This window comes from Oncorhynchus clarkii, chromosome 21 (genome assembly GCF_045791955.1).
Source record: "Oncorhynchus clarkii lewisi isolate Uvic-CL-2024 chromosome 21, UVic_Ocla_1.0, whole genome shotgun sequence".
Lineage (NCBI taxonomy): Eukaryota > Metazoa > Chordata > Actinopteri > Salmoniformes > Salmonidae > Oncorhynchus > Oncorhynchus clarkii.
In genome coordinates, this window is record NC_092167.1 from 32,797,279 (window position 1) to 32,820,426 (window position 23,148).

A 23,148-nucleotide genomic window follows, 5' to 3' on the forward strand; every position below is an offset into this window, starting at 1 on the left:
TGTCTGCTTTGCTTAATATAAGGAATTTGAAATAATTTATACTTTTAGTTTTGATACTTAAGTATATTTTAGCAATTACGTGTACTTTTAATACTTAAGTATATTTAGAACCAAATACATTTACTTTTCTCAAGTAGTATTTTACTGGGTGACTTTTACTTGAGTAACTTTCTATTAAGGTATCTATACTTTTACTCAAGTATGAAAATTGGGCACTTTTTCCACCACTGATCATTGATGATACATCGATTAAAGGCAGATATTAGCTGTCCATTAACATTAATAAAGCATTCTCAACTGATCAATATCTATAGGTAGCCTATGTCATCAAAAGTTGATCAAGTAACCCCTCCACACGTGTGTGACAACTCCACACGTTTCCTCTCAAACCCAACCATCATCCCTGCATCCCTTTCCAACTCCGCTTGTTTGATTGAGACATGTCTCTGTCTCATTCCCAACGCATGTGGACAAACTTCTCACACATGGCTTCTTTTCAGCCCTTTGTCTCTTTCCCCTTTCTGCTCCCAAATTCCTCTCCTTGGTTACCGGTTGTCATGGTTTTAGGAGCCCCAGCTAGTGGGAAGGGTGGTTGGAGGATTAAGGCGGCCATTTTGGAGACAGCTGGCCCAGGTCTCTGTGTGTGCTGCCCCCTGTCCCGCTCACTGTCGCTTGGGGGGGGGGGGGGGGGGACTATCATTGTGTAAGGATTAAAGCTTCCTATGTGTCAGACTATTACACTGGGAGGGGGAGGACAGAGAGAGAGGGAAAATGAAAGAGAAAATGAAAGAGGGTGAGTATGAAAGAGAGTATGACAGAGAGAAAGAAGGGGGGTGAGGGGGGCCTCTACAGCTGCACTTTCAATCACACAAGCACTGATTATCCCTTTCACACACACACAGGCACGCACGCACACACACACACACACACACCCCAGAACCACCGAGGAACTGAAACATACAAAAAGAAAGTGAGGCCAAAAAAGGCAGAATAAGTAGATGGCTATAGCGTCCAGTCAAAGGAACCGTGAGACAGACAGCCAGACATACAGAGCGGTGAGACAAACAGCGAGACAGAGCACACTCCGACATACAGAACATGTTGACATGCAAACAGAATACTTAAACAGATATATGAATAGTCTGCGACCAGCTATACTGAGACAGACAGAGTGATAAACAATATACACAGACAGACAACCAAAAAGCTATGTTTTCACCATCAGAAGTATTTTATTTTCTGTTTTTGACATAAAAAAATATGGGAAGCACGTGTTATCCTCATAACTACAAAAGAACAATGGTTGGGAAAAAACATACGAAGGCAAAATAACGTAGTAAAACTAAACTGATCTATTGTAGGACACAGAGCAGACAATTTCTGCAGGGCAGAAAACTTGAACTCTCAAGTGCTTTGAGAGAGAGAGGGAGAGAAGGAAGAGGAGGTAAGAGGGAACAGCAGGGAGGGTGAGAGGAAAGAGGAGGAGAGAAAGAGAACGGGAAGAGGAAAGAGACAACAGACATGGAGGGATGAGGTTATCCATCTGACATAGTTCCTCCTGGTCCTCGGTAGGTTCAGTTGATTTATACACCCGTTTCTGCTATACTTCAACACCAGCCTGGTACCAAAACTTCACAACAGTGAAACATAGCACAATCTATTTGGCTGTCAGGCTACTTCTGTATGTCCCTGTGCAGATATATCCAATAAATTATGGATAAACCAATTACAATCACTGATATAAGTCATCATTGTTCATTTCTCAGGTTCCTGCTGTATGGTCACTCACAACAGCAGGAACCAGGATTGCCAAAATACATTGTATATACGGACTGGTCAATGTAACGCTATCATGATCACCATCATAATCTCTTGTTTCAATGGATGTATAGACAGTAGTGTACACAGTCAGTGCAACTCCATTGAAACATCAGTACAGCAGCAAGACAGTTTAAAAAGTCAGTAAAAAAATAACTACAAATAGTAACAGGGTTAATATATACAAGGAAACGTCCACTACTACGCCGGGCCTGTTTTGGTATGGAGATCGTACCATAGATCCTAAAGAGTGAAAACACATTTTTCTCCTCCCACTTCATCCCCATTTTAAAATTCAAATGTGAATTTCATTCATATGTTCGACTAGAACTAGCTGCTCTCTAAAACATACATCCCTGCTCATCTATTCAATTGCGATCCAACGCACATAACGACACTGGTTGCCGTTACACTACAAGACAATTCTGTGACATCATGTGGTCAATAAGGCCTCGTTGTGTTCTTTGAGATAGTGATATCGTAACCATGCCGACTGAATTAAAACTTCACAACAATCTAACCTTCTACTATAGACAAAATAGACCCAACTGACTAGTACCAAAACTACACAGAATTAAAATCAATCATTCTAGAATCAATTCTAATTATATGAAGAAAATACATTCCCTTGTCAGGGCCTTAAAAAAAACTGACTGATGCCATTAAGCAGCCAATCATGTTTTTTTACTCAGTAGTGTCCCCAGGTTTCTCTGCTTCCTTCCCAGATGCAGCAGTGATTGGCTGATTCTCTAAGGTAACACGTTTCTCAGGAGCTTTGGCCAATCGTTACTTTTCATCCTCCTTTCCATTTGCTGAGACCGAACTCGGATCCTCCGTGGTTTCATTGTCATTGGTCAGGGTGGCGGGAGGAGGAGTCTCGGTGGGAACGTTGGTCAACACAGGGTGTGTCTTCATGTGTCCCTGTTGATGGAAACAGAACATAACTTTAATTAGAATTAATTTGCTAACATAACACAAACAAACACAGTAAAACACAAGAAATAGAGTGATTTGCACCATACTATTTTCATTTTCCAACCTCAAGAATCAAAAGTTAGCTTCTGTCAAGTGTTCTGTATATCCATAAGAACATATGGTACTAATACATTCTATCCTTATCTTATGCTTTAAAGACCTTTAATCCACTGCGACTGGCGTATGCCTTCCCACACAGGGTGCAGGAGTAGGGTTTGGAGGGCGTTGAGGCTGGGGTGGCTAGCTGGGAGGCCTCTGGTTCCTCTGGAGCCCTGTCACTCTCCTCCGTGGAGCTAGGGGTCTGCTTCTCTCTCTCAGGCCCCTCGACCGATGAGGTTTCTTCGGATGCTGTGCTCTCACTTGCCCCTTCAAGTGGATCTGTCTCCCCTTCAGGACTGGGCTCCGGTGGGGTGATACTGGGGGACTGTGCTGGCTCTGAGGCTGCTTTAGGGCTGGCAGGAGGGGTGAGCGTGGGTGAAGGGTTGAGGGTGGCAGGGGATTTTGGGGTGGAATCAGATTCAGGACTAGAGCTGAGTCCATCTGGAGAGTTGGTCTGGTTCACTGTGGTTGAGCCAGAGCCATTGATGAGCCCTCCTGACCTACTACCATCAGTATCCAAAGCTGGTCTAGAGACACAGAGGGCAAGAGGGATGTTTTCCTCCCCCTCTTCCTCACCATTCCCCACTGAGGCTGGCAAGGAGCTGGTCAAGGATGTCTTGGGTAGAATAATTGGGCTGGCGTTCGAAAGGTCAGCTGGGGAGTCTTGCAAGTCTTCCAGAGAGGCTGCAGACGGGCCGGAGTCTGACTCAGATCTTTCCCCCAGGAGCATGGGGTCTTCTGGGGAGGGATTATGGGTCAGAGGTGGGCTAATGCTGTCCGGGGAGGGCGAGGGTTCACACTCCCCCTCTATAGGGGGGCTCGGGTCAGCTGCCTGGGATTGCTTGGTAGCCGGACCTCCGAAGTCTAAGCTGCTGACCAGCGAGTCAGGGTTAGAGATGGAGCTGGTCATTTTTAAAGCCAGGGGGTGCAGGCCTTGGAGGCTGGAGGGTTTGGATGGAGAGGCTGTGGTCATTTGGCCCAGATCTTCTTGGGTCATATCTGTACCTTCCTCCCCCTCTCCCCCTGGGGGTATCTGGCCCCCCAGGTGCATGCGGATGTGGTGCTGCAGCACCAGGGCATTGGTGAACTTGCGCGGGCACAGCGGGCAGGAGTTCTGGGTGCGGGCGTTGGGCGGGCGTGCACGGTGGGTGGCGAGGTGGGCCCTCAGGCTTCCTTTAGTGGAGAAGGAGCGTCCACACAGCTTACAGGGGAAGGGTCGTTCGCCCAGGTGGGTGGCCTGGTGGAGACTCAGGGCCCTGGGGCAGGAGAGCACCCGCAGGCACACCCCACACTGGTTAGGGGCCAGGGCGGGATTGTTGGATACAGGGAGACCCTGTCCCCGGCTGCTCACCATGGCCTCAGTGTTTGGGTTGGGGCCAAGGCCCAGGGCTGCCATCATCTCCCTGCGGTAGGCGCTGGAGCTTGTGGTCAGGTCGTGGCCTTGGGTTTCCCCGTTTGAGGAGCCGTCTGCTGGGCCGCAGGAGGAAAACTGGCCCCCGCCCTGGGGCTGCTTCTCCAACTTCTGGACCAGTCGCTGCAACTTGGAGGTGTCGGAGGTTTGAGTGAAGGAGGTGGTGGAGGAGGAGGACGGAGAGGACGTGGGGAGTTTAGGATAGGGAGGGAAGGGAAGCTGAGTGTGGGGGGAGGTGAGGTGGGAGGTAGAGGTGTGGGTCCCCGGGGGACGGAGGAGGGCGAGGTGGTGGGGCGAGGGTCCTCCGGGGAAAAGGATTTTGGGGAAGTGGGCCAGCTGGGAGTAGGGGGAGCCTGGGTGGAGGGCGGAGTGTGGAGGGGTGTTCTCATCAAACCTCTGCTGCTTCGCCCCTTTGAACTGGCTACCCATGGAGGATGAGGATGATGGCGGTAACACACTACCTGAGGCGCTGCCTGCTGCAGCAGAGGCCCTGTTCAGCTGTAAAAGGGAGTGAGCCGTGGACAACAGTGCCATATCCATACTGGGTGGCATAGGTATAGAGGAAGGGGAGGGGCGAGGAGATGCCCCGGAAAGGAAACCGAGCGCCATTCCCTCCGTCATTCCTTTCACGCCTCCGAATGGCGGCTCCTCGTCTTCTGCCCGGCGCTTCCTACGTCTCTGGCCGGTGGTGGCAGCGATGGGAGCAGGGCTGGGCTGCTCCAGAGCCGGGGGGAGGAGCGAGAGCGACAGCTCAGGGTTCTGCTCGCGGTGACGCAGGAAGTGGGCCTTGAGGTTCCCGCGGGTGGTAAAGCGACTGAGGCAGACGGGACAATGGTAGGGCCTCTCACCCGTGTGGGAGCGCAGGTGGATCTGTAGCGAGGAATCACTGCTCAAGACCTTCCCACAAAACTTACAGGCATGCTGAGGACGTCCTGCTGAGGACAAGGACCCCAGGGAGGAGCTGGACTGCAGCAGGTGGTCCTGGGAGTGGCTGGAGGTGGGGAGGGGCGGCGTGGGGAAGCTGACCCCGTTGCTGTGGCCAAAGGGGGAGGTGGAGGATTTCTCGTGGAGATAGTGCGGGGGGAGACCCAGGGACAGAGGATGCATGGAGGAGACTATCGAGGAGCTCCAAGTGTTGGAGGAAGAGGATGAGGGTGAGGTAGAGGAGTTTGGGGCTCTGCTCCCATTAGTGTGAGAGGAGAGGCTGGGCTTGGACACAGTGAGCTGGGGGAGGAGGGAGGGGAGGCCAGCCAGGAGAGGGGAGGCTGAGGATGGGACAGGGGCAGAGCAGGGATGATGTGGTGGGGAGGGGGATCCTGCTGTAGGTATTTGGTTCTTCTCTCCACTACCAGCCTGGGAGGTGTCTTGGGTATAGATGGCCCCTCCTAACCGGAGGACATGCCTACAGATCTCCTCAGTCATCTGCATCTGGTGGATCTGCCTCTGCTGCAGCACCCTCAGCTCCTCCAGGAGCACAGCCAGGGTCGGTGGCACCTGGATCTGGCCTAGCCCTGGCACCAGGGGGCTGGAGCCATTCTGATGCCCAGGACTGGTGCTCTCCCGGCGGGGAGGGAGGCTAGACGAGGAGGAGGACAAGGAGGAGGTAGTGATGGTGGCAGAGCTGCCCATCTGTGGTGAGGTCATAGTGGCGTGGGAGTGGGCCTGATGGGAGAGGGGGTGGCCCGATGTCTGATTGAGGTTGAGTGGCAGGGATTGGGTCTGGGAGGATAAAGAGGGGTGAGGGAAGTCTGGAGAGAGGGATGAGTGGGTGTTGGGAAGAGAGGTGGTGTAGGGGGCGATGTGGCTGGGCCAGTGGGGGGGCGGAGAGCTTTCGCTGGGGAGGGAGGGCGCGTGGAGACCCCCGGGGGACGGCCGCGGGGCCAAGGGGGGCTGTCGGCCTTCGAGCGAGGTGGGGGAGGACGAGGAGGACCCAGATGAGGTCAGTTCTGAGCCCAGAGACATGGACGGTGACTTTGCTGACAGCTGGTCATCTATGGACAGAGAGAGAAACAGAAGGATTAGGACTGGTACCTTTTCATCCTTTTATTCAACCAAATGAAAAGTTCAGTTTCATGATCAAATTGTTGATGTTAAGTCCTCATAAGAACCATGAAAGACAGGGTGCGAGCCTCATTCTTTATGGAATTGAAGTGGGAGCTCAAAGTAAGTCTATAAGTCCTAACTTTTAACTGTAATCATTGATTACAACAATTGCTAATGTTTCCATATTACATTCAAGCTTAAAGCTTCAGTCTTCTCATGTAAAGCAATGCATTAGCAAATATTGATATAGTAGTCCACAAACATGCCGAGAGTCACAGTCTTTCCCCTTACATTATCTTGTCTTCTGTCCACTCTATTTCTTTCCTGAGGAAAACTCTCCAAACATCTTCTGACAACACAAACCACCTTGTTGCTATGGCAACACGTTTAAAAGGACAATGGCCATAGCCAAGAAAACCCATAACCCCTTCTATCCCCCCCCTCACTCCAGCAGTTCATGTCTTTCATCTCCCTATTCACCCTTCCCCCCTGACGTCACATCAGGGGTCAGAGGTCGGGACACGCTAAGAGTTCTGGGCACTGTCCAGAGGCTTGTGATTGGTCTGCTCCTCAGATCTTTAGAGCTCTGGGGTCAAATTCTTTCAGAATCTTGAGCACAGAGTGAGAAAGAGAGAGAAACAAAAGAAGAGGGGGTGTGGGGGGGTGGACAATGGAAAGACAAACTAACTATTCCCTCCTAGAGGGATAGTGATGGTATTAATGACTGTACTACTGCTGCCAAATAGTCCGCCTTGGTTCTTTTGGCAGAATTAAAGGTGTTCAAAACCAGTCCCTTTCAAACAAGTTCCTCGCTGTGGGAATTTACCTGCAGAGGTTCGAAGAAGTCCTTCGTATTTTTATAGTGTGTTTGTGCAGCAAATGCAATTCAATTGAAGGTACATGCACTCTGCATTCTACCCCCTTTGAATTTTACACACTGAGCACCCCCCAACTGGGTAGGTGTATACAGTCAATAGAATTGGGGGTAAAGAGGGAAGCATTCAGCAGTGAGCATTCAGGGGGGGGGGGGGGGCAAGGAGGAAATGAAACATGAGGGAGAAAAGCATGGAGAGAAGAAGAGAACGCGAAGAGAGATTAATCTTTACCAAAAAGACCCCTCCTCCACCCACGGATCCAGCCTTATTGTTGGTGAATGGGGAGACTTTCCTCTAAGTAATGAAAGACCTCCAGTAGTCATTCTGAGCAGACTGCTAGTTTCCTGGAGGACTAAGCATCACAGGAAAATGGCCACAGATGGATGTTACCATCCAGATCACAGGGACAGGTTGGAGCTCAAACCTGGAGCTCTACCCTACTGGGGCCCATTGCAGAGCTAAAGCAGACTGAGCAATCCACTAAACTCTCATTTATTGCAAGAGGCAATGGCTTTTTGTAAATATAAAATATGCTAACATAAAACACAGACATACACAGATCAAGTTATGATGATTGATCACCTGAGTAAAACGACTTTCTAGATGTGAAAAGAAATATGCGAGGAATTTACATATATAAAGTGCATCTATATTCAAATAAACAACCTGTAACTTTAGGGATTTTAAATAATGTTTCTCCACCTTATCTAACGTTACCTTATTAAACCCGATTGATCACCATTATAGTTGTAAATTACAACCTGTAACTTTAGTTGTTGCTTCATTCATTCATAGAACTATAGGGAATATCATAGGAATAAAAACATACGCATGCCTTAGAATACCCATAATAAACTTTTCTCACCGTGCGATAGTAACCGCGTGCCCCCCGGGTCCGAGTTAACGAGCTGCTGGGGTCGTTTCTGCTTCCGGCGTGACATGATTCACGAGGAGACGGAAAGAAAGGGGGCATCAGCCGATTAAACAGCACTGGCCACTTTAAGCACTTGTAGGCTTCGAGTTCCAGAATCGGTCAAAACTCAAATTTCAGGAAAATGTGAATGTCCAGTCTGCATCTAGATGACGTTATCGAATGTTTATCCCTTGCACGTAAGAAAACAAAGAGGGGTAGAAATAGAAATCCGTATCAACGCACCGTGTCATTTGAGGCTGCCGTTAGTGCGTGTGGCTGTTTTTCTAAAAATCGTCTCTCGCTCTCCAAACTTGCCCAATTTGTGGCGCCCCCACCCCCGCTCCCTTGCATACACATAGCCTACGCAGGCACACATAATAACATGCACACACACACATACAATCTCTTCGTGCTCCTCACTGTTATTTGCATTTCAATGGCGCGGAACACCGACTCCCTGGTTTTCCCTTTTCTCTCTGTATTCCCTTCACGCCATCACTAAACTCTCAATCAAATATCATCATAAGGGTGTTAAAATCCACATGAATAAATCAAATATATGACTTTACTTGTTGCATGCTGTTTGAACCCATTCAACTACAATTTATTGACGAACTTTGAAATGTTGCCTAGTTTCATGGACCATTATTTTGGCACAACATTTGGAGGAATTAAGTGATAGCAAATGTTTGTACTAGCCTTTGTAAATAAGTTAATAAATAACCAAATCAGAATCCTTATCAAACACACGAAATACTGATTCTATTTGTGGTAGCTAAATTATACTAGTTTACTCTACAAGTGGTCAAGAGACTGGGAAATAATAATAGCCTTATCATTGCAATATAGGTGATCATTATGTGCTAATTATTCACGGAGAGGGCAAGAGGGATCATATAGGCCAACCGTTGCAGAATGAATGAGCACATTTGCACACAGATTTACATATGGCTAATTATCAACAAAGAGGTGGTGTGAGACTGTTGAAGCAGTTCCATCCATTCCGCATCAGAACATGCATGTGTTCCATTCCATGTCACTCTACACACTGACCCCCCCTCCCCCCTTCTACCAGTGTCCTGGTGCGCAGGCAGAGCTTTCTTTAAAAGGCAAAGAATAGATGGGAATCTACGACAATGGCGCACTGGACACAGTTGAGTGAGCACCTCTTCTCTCTCACTATGAACCCCCGGATCCAGTGCTGCTCCAGCACAATGCCCTCTTTCACCCCCCGCCTTTACTCCTGTACCACGTGGAGGAGGGATAAAAAAAAAAGAGCGAGAGAAAAGGGACCCTTTTTAAGTAGGTGTCTCGCATACATGTCCCACTCAATACATGGTGGACAGGAATGAACAGCAAAAGGCTGGTTAAATGGAACCAAAATAATTAATCTCACCTCATTTGCTCACATCGTATATAGACTTGTTTCTACTGTATTATTGACTGTATGTTTGTTTTACTCCATGTGTAACTCTGTGTCGTTGTATGTGTCGAACTGCTTTGCTTTATCTTGGCAGGGCGCAATTGTAATTGAGAACTTGTTCTCAACTTGCCTACCTAGTTAAATAAAGGTGAAATAAATAAATAGAAATAAAAATAGCATGGTAAATACAATGATTGTACAAAGATGTGTGAGGATTAAACCAATGCCAAGTAAATAAAAAGCATAGCATCAACCTGTATAAAAAAATAATAAAGTATTCCAAACATGAATAGGCAAAACGTTACCAAAACTTTCACTAGTAAAAATGGATGCCATTTCAAATCACATTTTATTTGTCACATGCACCGAATACAACAGGTGTAAACCTTACAATAATACAATGCTTACTACAAGCCCTTTACAAACAATGCATTATTTTACCAACAACGCAGAACTCAATAAAACGTGTAATTATCCTTCCTTGTTATTATGAAGGAATATATTTAGCTTTAGTTTTGACTACATAAGTCAACGAGTAATACCTATTTTATTACGTCTATAATAAAGGACTTATTTGATTGGTCCCTTGAAATTTCTAGCAAGCCAATCAGAATTTTCATTCGAGCCCGCTTCAAAGACATGTACTGTAGCTAGCTATTAAACCTTTAGCATCAAAACATTCCTCAAACGTCCTACTTTTGCCCAATTAAACTGGCAAGTTTGTTGAACCCATTGAGTATCGTACACAGCTACATTTTTATAGAGTTGTAGCTAGCCACTAATTTCAGAAAGAAATGTTAGAACTAACGTTACAGGTATTTGTAGTAGCAGTATGACAGTTAGCTAGCATGCTAGTATGCTAAGGATGGCAGAGGTTGGATGTTGCATACCTTGTATTGAGACACGTTACATCATCAACGAAACTTTACATCATCAACCTCTGTGTGAAGTGAGTGTCTGAAGTTTCACCAAGTTGTTCTTGTCCCCGACAGCCATGTCTATGTGCGACGACACTCTGCTCTGCAACTACCCAAAGTGTCGGGCGAAGCTGTGTGGGTTCGCCTGGGTCACAGCTTGCTCTCACGCCTTCTGTGACCAACATGGATCCGGAGAGTTCAGCCGCTCCCCGGCAATATGCCCGGCCTGCTCCTCTGCACTCTCGGGAAAGCTGGACATCGTGCGCACTGAGCTGTCGCCATCTGAGGAGTACAAGGCCATGGTGTTGGCGGGACTGAGGCCAGAGACAGTGCTGGACATAAGCGCCCGTGCCCTGGCTTTCTGGACTTACCAGGTATGTCAGTGTGTTGCCTATGACATTCACAGTATGTAATTACTCCATAGTTTATCTCAGGCCTGGTCCAGGAGACCCTCCGGGTATGCAGGCTTTTGTTCCAGCCTGGTACTAACACACTTGATTCTACTGATCAAACCAAGCCTGCACACCTTGTGGGTCCCCATGACAAGGGATGAAGGGCACAATTCAATAAATGGGAGTGTCAAATCTATCTTATACCTTCTCATGCTTGTGCCCGACATGCGTGTGCATGTGTGTGTGTTGCAGGTGCACCAGGAGCGTATGTTCCAGGAGTACAGTCTGTCCCGGGCCGAGGGTCAGGTGAAACAGATGGAGAAGGTGCTGACCCAGCAGAACCAGAGCAGAGAGCTGGAGCTCAATGCCATGAGAGGGGAGGTCACCTCACTGAAGAAGGTACCACCTTTACGTCACATCAGACCCTGGAGTGGGCAAGCTTAGTCTCCTATTGGGTGCAGGCTTTTGCTCCATTTGCTCACTAACACCTGATTCAACTCATCACAATTAGTGCTGCTCGGCCAGAACAAATGCCTTGCACCCAGAAACCCACTGTGGCCCTTCACCACCCAAAATGAATGCTCAGCCCTAACCATAACCCATTCACTTTTATTTAGCCTTCTTATATACTCTACCTCGTTATCGCCCTCCATCTCCTTGGTATCCCTCTCTTGTCTCTTTCAGGTGATGGAGGAGTACAAGAGGAAGTACAGTGAGGTATCAGAGCGTCTGATGGAGAGGAACAGACAGTACCAGAAGCTACAGGGGCTCTATGACTCGCTGAGGCTACGCAACATGGTGGTGGGGGACAGAGAGGCACCACGCCAGCCAGGACCCCCGGAGTTCAACACAGGTTAGAGGGAGTAGGGTCTGAATCCTGATTAGAGACACATCTTGGGAGTTCTGTCTGTGTAAAATAATGTGTGTATGTCGTTAGGAATTTGCTTGAAAGTTTGAGTTCAGCTTGCTTGTCTCAACTCAGGACTTCCCCATAGGATTGGTTAAAAACAAAACGTATAAAAGAGGCGTAGAGAATACCAGGTCTGGAGATTCAACCCCTACCCGTTTCCCAGGGGTGGTCAGGCAGCCCTCTCCCAGAGGGAGTCCTCACTTCCTGGGCATGGGCCCTGAGGGGGACAGCCGCCTTTTCTCCTCCCTGGAGCCCGATGCTGGAGCCAAGACCTTCTTCCAGTTCAGCTCTCCTGCCAGAGACAGGGGCCGGGCCTTACTCAAGAAATACTGAGACTAGAATTCCAATTCTAGAACTCCAGGATTAGAATGAATAGAATAATTGTATGTCTGACAGGCAACGCTGGTTGGGTACCTGGCTGCTGGATCAATGACAGCATTAACATAGTGAAAACTGTCAGGTTATCTAAGGATGGTTTGATATTCATATTGTAGTTGCCTTTTTCTTACCCGAAGTTACTGTATCTTGACAAAATGCTCTGATACAACATTTATGTTTGCATTGCACTTATTTTGTCAATAAAATTCAGCATGACCATTGTAAGAAAGGTGTATGTTATTCTACTAAAATGTTATTTTTCACTGAAAGGTTTGATTACCTTCCAGTGAAAGAGGATCAACTATATAAAGCATGCATGTGAAATCATGTCCACATTGGAGAAAGACACAATATTTGGGGAATGGGGATGTTTGTTTTAATGTCTTGAACACATACGCCTGACACCATTGTCATCGCAATGAATTATCATATTGTAGGCAGTCATTTACAAAATCCCCCAGCCTCCCTCCCACAAAATACAAAAAGAAGAAGAAATATTTATAAATATGTACAAACAGTGTATTCCTAAAGACTAACATAACAAGGATCTACTATTTACAAAACTCACACGTGAAAACATTTTGAGAAAAAAAAAAAAAACAGGCACTCGCTCATCATGCTTCTTCCCTCTGCTGCCCTCCTCCTCCTCTCATTCACTCTGGGGTTTGTAACTGACGGAGGCTGCAGTCTGAGCCTGGACATTCTGTCTCTTGCCATTGACGATGAGGAGTAGGGGAGAGTCCACTCGTATACTGCGGAAGTCAAACGTCTGCAGGAGGCACAGGGGAGAAGAGAGAATAGATCAGAGAATCAGAAATGTTGCGAGTATCAAGAATTGCGTTTGTTAATGTAACATCATACCTAATACAGAGAGGATTTGCATCTTTGGACAGTGCAATCACAGTTTGTATTCTAGTCAGATGCTTTGTGTATGTTTATAGCACAAGTACTGCATGTTGTTGTAGACACTGACCTGTTTTCACAATGTTATAACATTCCTATCACAAGTTGTGTGCAGTGGTCCATGTTAGCTGGAGAGAGAGAGAGACTGACCTGGTCCTTGTGGGCTACACTGTGGCGTTTGACCTGGGGCTCTGGGATGACCACTGAGTCGCCAATCAGAACACCCCAACTGTCTGCCGTGTTATAAACCATGATCACGCAGCAGGTCTCCTCACTGTCCACCATGCCAAACGTACTGGGAGAGAGAGAGAGAGAGACAGTCACATTACTGTCTATCCACCATAGAGAATGTACAGTAAGAGGACAACTCATCATAAAACCTCATGTTCAACCAAGGGAATGCACTGTATGGTATGGAGAAAAACATTCAGAATTAAGCAAAAGGACACAAAATGGTATCTACAGTGCCTTGCGAAAGTATTCGGCCCCCTTGAACTTTGCGACCTTTTGCCACATTTCAGGCTTCAAACATAAAGATATAAAACTATTTTTTTTGTGAAGAATCAACAACAAGTGGGACACAATCATGAAGTGGAATGACATTTATTGGATATTTCAAACTTTTTTAACAAATCAAAAACTGAAAAATTGGGCGTGCAAAATTATTCAGCCCCTTTACTTTCAGTGCAGCAAACTCTCTCCAGAAGTTCAGTGAGGATCTCTGAATGATCCAATGTTGACCTAAATGACTAATGATGATAAATACAATCCACCTGTGTGTAATCAAGTCTCCGTATAAATGCACCTGCACTGTGATAGTCTCAGAGGTCCGTTAAAAGTGCAGAGAGCATCATGAAGAACAAGGAACACACCAGGCAGGTCCGAGATACTGTTGTGAAGAAGTTTAAAGCCGGATTTGGATACAAAAAGATTTCCCAAGCTTTAAACATCCCAAGGAGCACTGTGCAAGCGATAATATTGAAATGGAAGGAGTATCAGACCACTGCAAATATACCAAGACCTGGCCGTCCCTCTAAACTTTCAGCTCATACAAGGAGAAGACTGATCAGAGATGCAGCCAAGAGGCCCATGATCACTCTGGATGAACTGCAGAGATCTACAGCTGAGATGGGAGACTCTGTCCATAGGACCACAATCAGTCGTATATTGCACAAATCTGGCCTTTATGGAAGAGTGGCAAGAAGAAAGCCATTTCTTAAAGATATCCATAAAAAGTGTTGTTTAAAGTTTGCCACACGCCACCTGGGAGACACACCAAACATGTGGAAGAAGGTGCTCTGGTCAGATGAAACCAAAATTGAACTTTTTGGCAACAAGGCCTGCTTTTCTTCAGCAGGGACAGGGAAGATGGTTAAAATTGATGGGAAGATGGATGGAGCCAAATACAGGACCATTCTGGAAGAAAACCTGATGGAGTCTGCAAAAGACCTGAGACTGGGACGGAGATTTGTCTTCCAACAAGACAATGATCCAAAACATAAAGCAAAATCTACAATGGAATGGTTCAAAAATAAACATATCCAGGTGTTAGAATGGCCAAGTCAAAGTCCAGACCTGAATCCAATCAAGAATCTGTGGAAAGAACTGAAAACTGCTGTTCACAAATGCTCTCCATCCAACCTCACTGAGCTTGAGCTGTTTGCAAGGAGGAATGGGAAAAAATTTCAGTCTCTCGATGTGCAAAACTGATAGAGACATACCCCAAGCGACTTACAGCTGTAATCGCAGCAAAAGGTGGCGCTACAAAGTATTAACTTAAGGGGGCTGAATAATTTTGCACACCCAATTTTTCAGTTTTTGAAATGTTAAAAAAGTTTGAAATATCCAATAAATGTCGTTCCACTTCATGATTGTGTCCTACTTGTTGTTGATTCTTCACAAAAAAATACAGTTTTATATCTTTATGTTTGAAGCCTGAAATGTGGCAAAAGGTCGCAAAGTTCAAGGGGGCCGAATACTTTCGCAAGGCACTGTATCATTATTTAAATGCATAAAGAAACATGTATGCAAACAGACACACAAAGTGCACAGCAGGTCCCACATTACAGATAGCATTCTATCACTAGAAGGTAGACTCACAAGGCCATGCGTCCCTCGGAGGCCAGGCTGAACACCACCTTGCCCAGGGCAGCCACCCCAGTGTTGTGGCCGTGTGTCAAGGCAGACAGGTTGCGGGGCTCCAGGCTCCCAACGCGGCCTGCGGGGGAGCGGAACTGAGGGGAGGAGCACGGCCCCAGGGCCGACGTGCTGAGGTTGGAGAGCATTGTCCGCAGGCGCCGGGCCTTCACCTTCCCCTGTAGGGGTGAAAGAGTAGCAGACTAACAAGTGAGAAAGAATAGTACTCTGCCACCACCTACTGGTGATTTAAAACACAATTTCCTTTGCATCGGTGAATGGTAATAAGAAATGCGTTTGTATTTATTTATTGAGTTTATGTCCTAGACAGATCCCATGAACTGCTGATAGATGTAGTTTGGAGACTGATGTGCCCTGTGCAGTTTATCTATGAGAATGTGGGTGGTTTTCCTGTCCTACCTTGTTCTCTGTGAGTGCTGTGAGTTTCTCCAGGTATTCCATCAGCTGCCTCTCCCTCTCTGGAGGCTCCTCCCATGCGGGGTCCAGTGCCGCAGCCCGGCTGTACCCCCCCAGCGCAGACCCAAACATCTCCTCATACTGGAACAGCTGAAGGAGGGGACACAATCATGCATTTTTCTGATGTAATTCATGTCTCACATGCCTAGTGTAACAATCATATCAGAATATGTAAACAATGTGTTACCGTGGCTCTGTTGAAGTGTAGATCAGGGTTGGAGTTTTCTGTTCGGTCCACTTTCTCCTGAGAGAGAGAACAGAGAGGAAAGGAATTATATAGTGTTGCTGAACAACGATTATTGCCCGAGAATTAAATTGACTTGCCCATACTGTCCAGTCAGGCTTTTGTAAAAAAACAACCCAGTTTGGTATGCGTGTGTGGACATAATAACTCACAGCCTGTGCATAGGCACTCAGAGCCTGTTGAGACATCTGTGGATTCTGTCCGCAGGTGAAGAACAGGGAGATGTAGGCGTTTCCTAGGATGTCTGTCAAAAAAATGCCAATAACTCAATGTTCCACTCATATTCAGCACTAGAAGACATTCTTCTCATACCAGTCATTTACATAAACTGCTGATATTTTATCCTCTCTTTTGAGAACGTGAATTACAGCCAAAATCATTTCCCACCATGCTTAGACCCATCCACATCTCCAACGTATGTAACTGTACCCATACTCCACCCCAGTAACCCCATGTGAAATGTGAATATCTGTAATGAGACTACCCATCATACTCACACCAGGAGGTGCCGTCTGTGACGTCCAGCTGTACAGCCTGCCTGGCCATGTCCACACTCTCCAGGACCCTCTTCCCCTGCTCATCAACGCCCGGTAGCTGCCTCAGCACCATGGACAGACTGCGCAGAGACACCTTGTTCTTTTTCTGGGAGGGAGAAAATATATGTGATGAGTATAATCCAGATAAAACCAGGAAATCCACAGCCTGTGTGGTCCAGCACAATTATGCCAGATTTGGAATGGGTTCCAATCCGGCACACTGCCCTTTGACTTCCTCTATAGTGCCCATCTTTCCATCACTGTACTCTCTCTTCAATAAAGCAAAACAAATATTGCCCAACTCCTTAAAAAAATATTATAAATGGATATTGGTTTGGGCGTAGGTCAATGTAAATTATTTAGGAATAGAGGATAAAAGAGACCTTTGTGAACAAAAGATGTGAAGTTAAAAAGAAAGAGAGAGACAAAGAAAGGTGGAAACAATGGGAGAGGAAGAGCTATGGCTTGGAAGGCTGAGAGAAACAGCTGTTGTTTGTGTAGGACTAAGGCTATAACCAGTGTTGCACGCTTTACATGCATTCTATTCATGTTATCCTCTCAGCAAGGCTCTACTGAATACCTTGTTCTCAACACAATAACAGTACCACGACACTGACATCGCTCTCTCCAGTTAACCTTAAGAGCTTTGCGATTCCTGCGGTCTATAAATTAAATAACGCGCAGCTATGCAAATAAAGTGTATAACTACTGTATTGTTGCTAACCTGCTGCAGGGCTCCAGTGAAACAAGTCTTGGCGGTGGTCAGGTCTCCTTTCTTCCAGTACTGCTCCCCCAGGATATTCCAGCCCTCCACCAGCCCAGGTTCCAGCTTCACAGCCCTGGACAGGCACTCCTCGGCGGTGGTGCTAAACTCTGGTGCCACCCCCAGGCAGCGGCCCCGCAGCAGCAGGAACTCAGCGCTGTGCTTATACGACTCTGGAGAAGACAGAGAGATTATTCTGTAGTCAATTGAATTATTTTGTGTTTGAAGATGTAACCCCACATATTAGATATCAAACGGAGGCAAAGCTCAACTCAGTCAGCACTGTGCTTATGTAACCTCGTCCCCAGGCTCAATTGCTACTGTATGAGAGAGCTGGCTGGTGGACGACAACAGCGCTTATAAGACTAGATGAGATGGCTGGACACAAAGTCTTAGTTATGTAAGTCATTGATGAATACATAATGCATAAAGACACCCCTCTCCAGTCAGGCAAGTGTGAGTACTGAATAGTGCAGTAAAATATATGTGTAGCTAAACATTGAAATGCCAAATGGATACAAAGCTATCATGCAAAATGTCAGTATATTATTTTTTACATGTGTAGTTACTAAATCACAGCACACCTTCCTTTTCTGTTCTGTCATCTCACCTTCTTTCTCCCTAAGCTTCGTTAGAGTCTTCTCCATCTCCTGTGCCACATCACTCTGTTTCCTCCCTGCATCCTCCACACTGTGAGTCTCAAAGTAATGATCCCGAAAATGATACAACTCATCCACTAGTTCCTGACCCAGAAACAGAGATGGAAACTGGTATTGATACCATGGTATTGATACCAGAGAAAAAAACTAGATGCATGATTAGAGGCAGATGATGATGCAAGAATATGATTTTGCAATGTGTTGCTGAATAGGACTGGACTGCAAATTTACTTGATGAGGCTAGGATCCTTGCATGAGTGGGTGCATGCATGCTCATTGGCAATGAGGGATCCATTACATTACACATAAGAGTTATTGGAAGAAGGCGTCTTCTGTAAGAGTGAGTTTTATTAAGAGCCCCAACGAACATCAACATGCATGTAGGGTTTTGAAAGCGAAGGACCGTATCAGTGAGAAAGTTTTCATTGATACACACCTTTATAGGGTTAGTGTTCCCACAGATCGGATATCCATGTTACAGTAGACAGACAGAAGACACAGGGGCAACCTGTGCTAATTAGCTATTTGGCATGCCCCCGAACACCTGTGTAATGGAAGAAGGCTGCCAGAAATGTGTTGTCACTGAAAAATACTGTCGGCTACAACTGTGATAAAGCCGGTTAAAACATCGATATGAAAGTAAAAGGGCTTTATGTTTCTAAAACTGTATCACAATTTAGAATCGATTCACGTTAAGATGGAGTATTTGGTTGCTTTATCTGCCAGATGCAGTATCAATATAAGGTCCTGACCTTGGACCTTAAGAAGTAACGATAGGCTCTTTAAAAAAATACACCTTGGTCTATGAGGTATGATGACGCAGCAAGTTTAGCTAGCTAGCTTATTTGGCTGCATCATGGCTAGCTGTCTAACGTTAGCAAATGGAGAGAGATTGTAACTAAGAACGATGCACACCATCCAAAGCTAGCTAGCTAACGTTAACTAGCTAACTGAGGAGCTTGATGCATAAACATATAGAGAAAAATGACGGCTCGGCAGATTTAGAGACAACCAACTCGGGATAGCTAAAAATCAACCACAAACAGATGTTGGTAGATTAATGACCGTCGGTGTCAGTTGTTATAGTAACGAATCTGGAGGAGAGCGAACTAGCTACCATCAAAGGGAAGATGTTATCTGTCTAAGTTTAGACAAGACCTTCATTAAAATAGTCAGGTTAAGAAACCTCATGACAATATATTACATGTAGGGATTATAGCATTATCTTTTGCAATACCTTTAAAATCTGTAGGTCATTTTTCTCAGCCGCAGGATCACCATCCTTATCCACTTCCGCCATCTTTCCCTGGTGGTTGTTGGAAGAATTCAAGAAAACTAAATTGAAAACACAGCACCTGCTGGCCTAGAGGGGTCAGCAGTAGGAGAATAGTACCATATTCGTTGCTAAACAACTCTTATTTAGTGAATGTACTAAATCTAAGTTTGTATTATTATTATTTATTTTACCACAGACTGGTAACTAATGAACTATCTAAATGTGGATAGTTGTTGAACAATAGCCATTAAAACAAGAATTTCGCCGGAAGTGTCCCCTTTCGAACCGGAAATGTGTCCGTTTCCAAAACACATCCGTCTTCTGCTCATTTTAACAAATCTATTTATTTTAAATAGCCACGACCTAACATAACCTAAACATATTATTTCAACTACTTCTGCGAGGTGAAAAATCCTACTTGCAATAAAATCGTATGATTTCAAAAAAAGTTACCTGTTAGATGTTCCTCCAACAAGAGGGAACAATTCATTTATTGTTGTTGCCGTGTCCACACATAGCTATTGGTCCACATTATCCCGCTAAACTAACCGAGCCTGTACACTTGATAGCAGTAAATCGCCGCGTGCCGCTTAGGTCGCCCATTTCGCTTGTGGGCGTGCTGGCAGCAAGTTCAATTGTGCGTCAAAAATTCAGCATTGCAAGTTTGTATGAAGGTCTGGTTATTAAATGGGTACATAGTTCAATAGTAATATCCTCTAAAATGCTCTGGTGACAAACACACTTTGCTGCCCAGTTGTCCACATGGCTGGGAGAACATATTCAACTAAGTCAATATGTTACATTTCAAAAATGTTTTTAAAAAACTATGTATTATTAGCTAATTAGCTACAGTGCAGGGTAACTCAAATGAGCTGCTAAATGAGCTAGCTAGCTAACAACAGTTGAAGTTTACATACATACACCTTAGCCAAATACATTTAAACTCAGTTTTTCACAATTCCTGACATTTAATTATAGTCAAAATTCCCTGTCTTAGGTCAGTTAGGATGACCTTATTTATTTTAAGAATGTGAATGTCAGTAATAGTAGAGTGATTTATTTCAGCTTTTATTTCTTTCATCACATTCCAAGTGGGTCAGAAGTTAACATACACTCAATTATCATTTGGTAACATTGCCTTTAAATTGTTTAACATGGGTCAAACGTTTTGGGTAGCCTTCCACAAGCTTCCCACAATAAGTTGGGTGAATTTTGGCCCATTCCTCCTAACAGAGCTGGTGTAACGGAGTCAGGTTTGTAGGCCTCCTTGCTCGCGCACACTTTTTCAACTCTGTCCACAAATTTTCTACAGGATTGTGGTCAAGGCTTTGTGATGGCCACTCCAATACCTTGACTTTGTCCTTAAGCGATTTTGCCACAACTTTGGAAGTATGCTTGGGGTCATTGTCCATATGGAAGACCCATTTGCGACCAAGCTTTAACTTCCTGACTGATATCTTGAGATGTTGCCTCAATATATCCACATAATTTTCCGTCCTCGTGATGCCATCTATTTTGTGAAGTGCACCAGTCCCTCCTGCGGCAAAGCACCCTCACAACATGATGCTGCCACCCCTGTGCATCATGGTTGGGATGGTGTTCTTCGGCTTGCAAGCCTCCCCCTTTTCCTCCAAACATAACGATGGTCATTATGGCCAAACAGTTGTATTTTTTTTCAGACCAGAGGACATTTCTACAAAAAGTATGATCTTTGTCCATGTGCAGTTGCAAACCATAGTCTGGCTTTTTTTTATGGCGGATTTGGAGCAGTGGCTTCTTCCTTGCTGAGCGGCCTTTCAGGTTATGTCGATATAGGACTTGATTTACTGTGGATATAGATACTTTTGTACCTGTTTCCTTCAGCATCTTCACAAGGTCTTTTGCTGATGTTCTGTGATTGATTTGCACATTTCGCACCAAAGTACATTTCATCTTTAGGAGAAAGAATGTGTTTCCTTCCGGAGCAGTAGGACGGCTGCGTGGTCCTATGGTGTTTATAATTGCATATTATTGTTTGTACAGATGAATGTGGTACCTTTAGGCATTTGGAAATTGCTCTCAAGGATGAACCAGACTTGTGGAGGTCTACATTTTTTGGCTGATTTCTTTTGATTTTCCCATGATGTCAAGCAAAGAGGCACTGAGTTTGAAGGTAGGCCTTGAAATGAATCCACAGGTACACCTCCAATTGACTCAAATTATGTCATTAGCCTATCAGAAGCTTCTAAAGTCATGACATCATTTTCTACAATTTTCCAAGCTGTTTAAAGGCACAGTCAACTTACTGTATGTAAACTTCTGACCCACTGGAATTGTGATACATGTCATGCATAAAGTAGATGTCCTAACTAACTTGCCAACACTATAGTTTGTGAACAAGAAATTTGTGGAGTGGTTGAAAAACAAGTTTTAATGACTCCAACCTAAGTGTATGTAAACTTCCGACTTCAACTGTATCTAGCCAACTTCACATACTGTATAGATAACTAGCTAAGTGAATGAAATATCACCATCTACCTAACTTCATATTGGGTGATATATTGGGTCATGGGGTGCACCTCAGCCACGCTCAAGGTCCTAAATTATATCTTATCCGCCATCGATTAGAAACAATACTGTGCAGCCATGTTCATTGACCTTGCCAAGGCTTTCGACTCTGTCAATCACCACATCCTCATCGGCAGACTCGGTAGCCTTGGTTTCTCAAATGATTGCCTCGCATGGTTAACCAACTACTTCTTTGATAGAGTTCAGTGTGTCAAATCGGAGGGCCTGTTGTCTGGGCCTCTGGCAGTCTCTATGGGGGTGCCACAGGGTTCAATTCTTGGACCAACTCTCTTCTCTGTATACATCAATGATGTCGCTCTTGCTGCTGGTGAGTCTCTGATCCACCTCTACGCAGACGACACCATTCTGTATACTTCTGGCCCTTCTTTGGACACTGTGTTAACAACCCTCCAGACGAGCTTCAATACCATACAACTCTCCTTCCGTGGCCTCCAATTGCTCTTAAATACAAGTAAAACTAAATGCATGCTCTTCAACCGATCGCTGCCTGCACCTGCCCGCCCGTCCAACATCACTACTCTGGATGGTTATGACTTAGAATATGTGGACAACTACAAATACCTAGGTGTCTGGTTAGACTGTAAACTCTCCTTCCAGACTCACATCAAACATCTCCAATCCAAAGTTAAATCTAGAATTGGCTTCCTATTTCGCAACAAAGCATCCTTCACTCATGCTGCCAAACATACCATCCTACCGATCCTCGACTTCGGCGATGTCATTTACAAAATAGCCTCCAATATCCTACTCAATAAATTGGATGCAGTCTATCACAGTGCCATCTGTTTTGTCACCAAAGCCCCATATACTACCCACCACTGCGACCTGTACGCTCTCGTTGGCTGGCCCTCGCTTCATACTCGTCGCCAAACCCACTGGTTCCAGGTCATCTACAAGACCCTGCTAGGTAAAGTCCCCCCTTATCTCAGCTCGCTGGTCACCATAGCAGCACCCACCTGTAGCACGCGCTCCAGCAGGTATATCTCTCTGGTCACCCCCAAAACCAATTCTTCCTTTGGCCGCCTCTCCTTCCAGTTCTCTGCTGCCAATTACTGGAACGAACTACAAAAATCTCTGAAACTGGAAACACTTATCTCCCTCACTAGCTTTAAGCACCAGCTGTCAGAGCAGCTCACAGATTACTGCACCTGTACATAGCCTATCTATAATTTAGCCCAAACAACTACCTCTTCCCCTACTGTATTTATTTATTTTTGCTCCTTTGCGCCCCATTATTTCTATCTCTACCTTGCACATTTTTCCACTGCAAATCTACCATTCCAGTGTTTTACTTGCTATATTGTATTTACTTCGCCACCACTGCCTTTTTTTTGCCTTTAGCTCCCTTATCTCACCTCATTTGCTCACATTGTATATAGACTTATTTTTCTACTGTATTATTGACTATGCTTGTTTGTTTGTGTAGGCTATT

The 23,148-nt window shown here is 45.4% G+C and overlaps 3 protein-coding genes across 4 annotated transcripts; 1 reads left to right on the forward strand and 2 right to left on the reverse strand.

Moving 5' to 3' along the window:
- Positions 1–1,212: 1,212 nt before the first annotated feature.
- On the reverse strand, positions 1,213–8,426 carry LOC139379414 (sal-like protein 2). The gene is made up of 3 exons (XM_071122224.1): positions 8,087–8,426; positions 2,954–6,294; positions 1,213–2,739 (listed from the first exon to the last, which is right to left on the reverse strand). Exons 1-3 carry the CDS (start codon positions 8,160–8,162, stop codon positions 2,605–2,607), a joined length of 3,552 nt encoding a protein of 1,183 aa, XP_070978325.1. The 5' UTR covers positions 8,163–8,426; the 3' UTR covers positions 1,213–2,604.
- A 2,125-nt stretch (positions 8,427–10,551) lies between these two features.
- Positions 10,552–12,109, forward strand: LOC139379465 (E3 ubiquitin-protein ligase CCNB1IP1). The gene is made up of 4 exons (XM_071122276.1): positions 10,552–10,848; positions 11,119–11,265; positions 11,551–11,719; positions 11,940–12,109. Exons 1-4 carry the CDS (start codon positions 10,552–10,554, stop codon positions 12,107–12,109), a joined length of 783 nt encoding a protein of 260 aa, XP_070978377.1.
- Positions 12,110–12,507: 398 nt separating this feature from the next.
- On the reverse strand, positions 12,508–19,401 carry LOC139379415 (tetratricopeptide repeat domain 5). 2 transcript variants are annotated; one of them, XM_071122225.1, is made up of 10 exons: positions 19,110–19,401; positions 17,824–17,956; positions 17,175–17,386; positions 16,412–16,556; positions 16,067–16,158; positions 15,858–15,914; positions 15,614–15,760; positions 15,158–15,372; positions 13,208–13,352; positions 12,508–12,923 (listed from the first exon to the last, which is right to left on the reverse strand). In XM_071122225.1, the coding sequence occupies exons 1-10, from the start codon at positions 19,170–19,172 to the stop codon at positions 12,804–12,806; spliced, it is 1,329 nt and encodes a 442-aa protein (XP_070978326.1). In that variant the 5' UTR covers positions 19,173–19,401; the 3' UTR covers positions 12,508–12,803. The 2 variants fall into 2 exon arrangements, with proteins under 2 accessions (XP_070978326.1, XP_070978327.1); XM_071122226.1 differs by lacking the exon at positions 19,110–19,401 and adding an exon at positions 18,309–18,369.
- Positions 19,402–23,148: the final 3,747 nt, after the last annotated feature.